The sequence below is a fragment of the Rhinatrema bivittatum genome, chromosome 5 (assembly GCF_901001135.1).
Source record: "Rhinatrema bivittatum chromosome 5, aRhiBiv1.1, whole genome shotgun sequence".
NCBI lineage: Eukaryota > Metazoa > Chordata > Amphibia > Gymnophiona > Rhinatrematidae > Rhinatrema > Rhinatrema bivittatum.
This window is the reverse complement of record NC_042619.1, coordinates 30,147,276-30,153,275: the sequence shown is the minus strand read 5'-3', so window position 1 is coordinate 30,153,275 and position 6,000 is coordinate 30,147,276. Positions and strand designations below refer to the sequence as shown.

Genomic DNA, 6,000 nt, shown 5'->3' with positions numbered 1-6,000 from the left:
CATCCTATGGTTTTATGTTTGTATTATTTATCATTTTGTATTATTATATTTTTAATTAGTTTATTTTATATTTTATGATATATTCCAGCCTGATGCAGCTGTGTAAGTGAAACTCGGCCAGAATTGGGGTTTTTTACCTTTTAGAATTGTGCGAATAAACTTTCTCCTTACCTAAGGCGACTGGTCTATTCTACACTTCTTGCCTTTCCCAGATGTGACTGGGACCTACACTTATGCGAGTCAAAAATTCTGAAAGCTATCTACTGGAACAACTTTCACAGTATTACCACACAGGTGATGGCTACATTGGCTAAGTTTCCTGGTCCCTGCTATGATGTTCAGAAATTAAAGCTGAGCCCCCTCCATGAGTAGATGTGCTCCCCATCAGGACTTAGTTCTGTTGAATAGATGTAGAAGTGAATAGCTGTGTGATGTGTTGTAAAGAAAAGTCTTGTAAGTGCAATGTCCTTTTTCTATCTTTGCAGGTAACAATGGGTATCTCATCTTCCTTTGGCTATTAACTGTGTCCCTGAACCCACCTGCTGGCTCAGAAGAGGGCTACAGTTACTGAGCACACATTTGAACTCCTGAAACACACTTTGCTGTCTGGATCACACTAGAGGCTTCCTCCAACCGAAGTATCTATAGTGTGATGCATGCTCCACAATATGTATGGCCCATCATCATCTGCTTTAAACAGAAGAGCCTGTGAAGGCTGCATTATGGGCTCGTCAGAAGGCAGAATAAGAAATAGAAATTACAGGGTAAATGTCAGCAGAAAAAGACCAATTGGCCCATCAGTCTACCCAAGTTTTTTTCTGGTCTATACTGCTGATATATTCCACTTGCCAGCCACTGGATTGCTCATAGGTTATTGCTCCTTATCTCAAATTTTGTCTTCTTTCTCTAGGTCTCTACCATCCTGGGTAGATGAGCATACAAATTCCCATACTTAATCCAACACAGAGGACTTCCCACTGTTATGTTTTACCACCAAACTATATAATAATCTAAACAGCTTTTAACACTAACATGGCTGCTGTCTTAATATGCTGCTGCTTATGTACTCACTGCATCTGCACATCGGCATAGAGATATAATTCCTAACAAGCTGATGTGAAATTGTGTAGTTGGAGATAACAGGTTTAGAAGGGTCATGGATTGAGTGCATGTTATAGTTGTGCAATCTGTAATATGCTTTTCGTTACATATTTTAGTTCACAACGCAAAGAAGTTTGAGGATGTCTCTGTTCTGTGAAGCTGATGATAAACTCCTGTAGCTTTTTGGGGCACATAAAATAAAAGTGTCTGATGCTGGGGTTTATGATCCTGGTACAGTCTCTGTGCGATCAAAATTAACAAAATATAAAACCAGAGAAAAACAATCAATCAATGTAACCAGGAGCCAGGACTGATCTCTGGCACTTCCGCAGCAAAATGAAACTGGGCAGACTAGCTAGGCCCAGTCTTATTCTGTTCATGTGTTAAAGTTACTTTCAGATATGCCAATTTCTCCTGTTGCCAAAGTAAAACATAAAATGATTATAAATGGTAAGAAATATTAAAAAACACTATGTTAAAAAAGGGTAAGAAAAGAAAACATGACAAACTAATAGTAGCATGGATACATTTCAGGTTTTGGTGCTGGCCTATAGTGACCATGGTCACCTTACATTTCTGGCCTCATGGCAGGATACAACATTGTTGCTGTTATGGCTGTTTGCTGTTTCTCCCAGGATCATGCAGAGATTTTCCTACTTATTCTTTTGTGGAAAGTCTTCAAGTCTCCCACCATATGCATAAGTGAAGGGGGAGAAGCAGCTAGTAAGAGTTCTCACTGAGCTGAGCGCAGGTGGAGGGATTTTTACTACAGCCACTGACCTTTAGCCTGAGCTCAGCGCAGGTCGCGGAATTATAACGAAAGCCGCTTTGGCTGAGTTTGAGTTCAACAAGGATCGCGCGCGGAATTATGACGACAGGAGCAGAGACTGAGTTCAATGCAGGTCGACGACAGCCGCCGAGACTGAGTTCAACGCAGGTCGCGGAATTATGACGACAGCCGCCGAGACCGAGTTCAACGCAGGTCGCGGAATTATGACGACAGCCGCCGAGACTGAGTTCAACCCAGGTCGCGGAATTATGACGACACTATCTAGCCTGAGGCTGAGCTCAGCGCAGGTCGCGGGAGTAATACGGAAGTCGCCGAGGCTGAGTCTGAGCTGATTGCTGCTCAGCTCATCCTTTGCATAGGCCGCGGAATCCTAGCAGGGCTTCACTGTGTAAGAGTAACAGTGGCCGCGGAGGCGCGGGCTGGGGGGAGGATGGCGGCGCACTTGAAAAAGCGTGTGTACGAGGAGTTCAGTAAAGTCGTGCAGGTAATCGCTGCCCTAACGCGGGCCCTGAGCAGAGTACCCAATGTTCAAAATTCTCCGCTAGGACGCCGGCTCCCAGTTTCTGATGTGGAGCTGGAGTTCACAATTTCCTTGCTCTACCCCTGGCGTGTGAGGAGACATGAAAAAGGAACCTCCCCTCGGGTTTCTTCCCCTGGAGCTACCTGGTGATCCCCGAGTTTTGGGGGCCGGGAGCAGACTTTATGATTGGCCTGGCCCCTGATACCCTGTGCAGGGAGGTACCCGTAGTGCCGATGAGACACTACGAATACCACAGCGCACTGTAGTATAATACACTACGAATACCACAGCGTAGTGTGGTATTATAGACTCCTATAATTATTTTCTTCCTCCTGCCCCCCGAGGCCTTGAGTCGTGTGGCGATTTGTAACAAAAGAATTCAGGTAGGAAGGGTCCAGTAACAGCAGGCGGAGTCCGCTATTCATGGTACTGAGTTTCTGCACCTAGGATCCTGCCACGATCTGTGACCTGGATTGGCCACTTTTGGCTTGATTGACCCTTGGGCTGACACAGGTCTTATGTTCTAAGGCAACTCTGGTTCTCTGTGCTTTGAGCTCCATAGCTCTAGAATGCCGGTCTGGCTAATGGTGGCTGTTACACAGGGCACTAGCTTAATTTTAGCAGTGACCAGGTGTGGACACTGGTAGGCATGGATGTGTAACCTTTAGCAGGGTTTGCTTTTTTTTTTTTAATCCCAGGACACACAAACTAATTTATTATGCTTTGGGGCTTCTCCCTTGTCTTGAGCTCTCTATCCCAGACTAGGTGTGATTTATTGCTTGTGTGTGTTGGTAGCTGTGGCAACCCCAGGAAGGCGTTGCTGTGAAGAAATGGACAGGACCAGGTACTGGGTGTTAAATAATTTACTGATTAGTTAAAGGAAAACTAAAGTCCATCTTTAAACAAGTGTGCAGTTACAGATGATTCTTTTTTTTTTTTTCAGTTTGGGTGTTTCATTTTGGGTAGGTGTCCTTCAGCAAACTAGTTGCGCTTCCCAATTGGTGGTGTAAAGGTGCACTAATGCTCTCCCAGCGGCTTTCTCAGGATTTCTATGTTGGGTCCTCTTCTAGCACAGCAAAAAAAGTCCTACTTCAATCTCCAGATTCTCACAGAGCACCCAGCCTTGTATCCTGGTTTCATATAGGTGGGGATATGGGTGGCGTCTACAAGATCTTGCTTGATTCCTTGTAGATATTTCTGCAAATGTGACTCCTTGGGTTGAAAAGTCTGTGGTCAGGAACCTGCTGATCCAGCCAGGCTCCCAGTGAGGTGTGGTTCAAAACCTTCTTACAACAAAAGAGAAAATATTTTCCTAGTCAAAAATCTTCCCAGACTGGTGTTCTGCTGTCATAGGTGCTTGCCACGTTCAAGGAGGGATTGGCTCACTGATCTTTAGCCCCTGCACTCTGAGTCCAGCCTTCTTCAAAAGAGTAGGGTTAAACACAGTCCCTTCCAAAAATAGGATTCTTCTAACCTTCAAGTACTTCCCACAGCCAAATTTGTCACAAGTGCTTGACTCATTCAAGGAATGAATGGGCTCACTGGTCTTCAGTCCTGGAGTGGGAGTCCTGCAGGGGTTCCAGCAAAAAGAGATCCTTATTGTAACTAAACTTCTAGAGACCCTCTGACAGGGTGTGCACAAAGGAGATTTCTCTCAAAAAGCAAAAACCCGATGAGGCAGGGAGGGAAAAAATACAGCTTTACTGTTCTGTGTCTGCTCTGAAATGAATCTAGCCACACCTTAAATCACAAAATAGCTGGTCATAAAGCAAGGAGCAACCAATCGCAGCTTTTCTAAGTGGGATGAGGGGGATGGAAAGCTCAAGAGGAGTCATATCTAGAACTGGAAATTAAGGGCATAAAGTGGTAGACTGGGGTGTCTTGCCACAGGTGGTTTGTGGACGCGCCTCCTGGTCAGATCACTACCTCATGCAGCCTTTTATTGGGGTGTTTTCCTTACTAGGTAGGTGCTAGGAGCTCCCCTAGGGAACAAGTCTGATCTCTGGAGGCTAGAGGACAGACCTGAAGGAGCTGAGGCAGACAGAGGTATATAGATGATACCATCAAGGACATAGCAGCCAAATCCCAACTCCTGACTGGCAGCCTGGTGCTGCCTTGGAGGGGGAAGGTCTCCTGGTAGGAGAGCATCATCTTGATGCAGCAGGAAGTGATCCTGTAGCAAGAACCTACTCTCGAGGTGATACATTGTCCTCTGGTACCGAGGATGTGTCTCCCAGGGCTACTGCCTAGGAGGGAAGGGGTAGGTTGGCCATCATAGTTGATGATTCGATTATTAGAAATGTAGCTAGCTGGGTGGCTGGTGGAAGTGAGGATCGACTGGTAACATACCTGCCAGATACGAAGGTGGCGGACCTCACGCATCACCTAGATAAGATTTTAGATAGTGCTGGGGAGGAGCCAGCTGTCATGATACTTGTGTTCACCAACGACATAGGAAAACATGTGGGAGAGGACATTCTGGAAGCTAAATTTAGGCTTTTAGGTAGAAAGCTGAAAACCAGAACCTCCAGGGTAGCATTCCCTGAAATGCTCCCTGTTCCACTCGCAGTTTCCCAGAGGCAGACAGAGGTCCAGAGTTTCAATGCGTGGATGAGACAATGGTGCAAGGAAGAGGGATTCAGTTTTTGTAAGGAACTGGGGAACATTTTGGGGAAGGGGGAGTCTTTTCCAGGGTGGAACTAGGCTGCTGGCGCTATCCTTTAAAAAGGAGATAAAGCAGCTCTTAAATTGGAACAAAGGGGAAAGCTGACAGTCGCTCAGCAGTGCATGGTTCAGAGGGAGCTCTCTTCGAAAGATACTACTGAAGCAGGAAAGTTGGGCATCCCAACAGAGAGATTTCAATAAAAGCAAAAGTAACCCATTTGCCTATAAGTAAAGAATCACCTTAGCTAAAAGATTCCAAATGATCCCTGTCAGCTGAAAAGCAGGTTGTTAATACAAACAGAAAACACACTTTGAAATGTATGCCAATGCCAGAAGTAAGATGGGCCTTACCCGACTTCGCTGGTCCCGGCGAAGAATGTACCGAGTATGGTGGGGCCGAAGTGCCCATTCGTAACCTCTCCATTCTAGCTGCCCGGTGCCGCTGGGCTCGTGGAGACATCTTTCCGCAGTCCCGACACGACTTTTGGTCATGGTCCGGGTCTAAACAGATGTAGCAATAATTATGTCCATCTGTGATGGACATAATTTTGCCACACTGACAATACTTAAACCCAGAGGGCTTCGGAGCCATCTGGGAAGAGAAATCTTGAGAAAAAACACGAAAAATTTGACGAAAAAAATCCAGTCAGGAAAAAATTTGCTAGAGGAAAAAACCCCGCAGGCGAATGGCTCGAGGGGAAAAAAAGAAACTGAAGAGGTGAGGGAACCGCACGGGAACACTACCGCGCAGACGCACAGAGTCAAAAACTCTGTGATCAGCTAGGGGAAACTCCGCCTACTCGGGATCGCGACGCTTCCCAGACAGCATGGCTAATTCAGTCCGGCTAACGATGGGAAAAATGCAGTATCAGGGTAAAAATTATATTGCAATGATAGGGAGGAGCAATTTGTTGGTGGGGTGGCG

The 6,000-nt window shown here is 45.9% G+C and overlaps 1 protein-coding gene across 2 annotated transcripts in view; it reads left to right on the top strand.

Annotated features, from left to right (window-relative positions):
* Positions 1 to 2,140: 2,140 nt before the first annotated feature.
* INTS4 (integrator complex subunit 4) overlaps positions 2,141 to 6,000 on the top strand; it is a 133,970-nt gene continuing 130,110 nt past the window's right edge. The window contains exon 1 of one of the 2 annotated variants that reach the window (XM_029602195.1): positions 2,141 to 2,375. In XM_029602195.1, coding sequence (XP_029458055.1) covers positions 2,322 to 2,375 — 54 coding nt within the window. In that variant the 5' untranslated portion in view covers positions 2,141 to 2,321. The remainder of the gene's footprint in view (positions 2,376 to 6,000) is intronic. The other variant, XM_029602193.1, reaches the window with a different exon arrangement.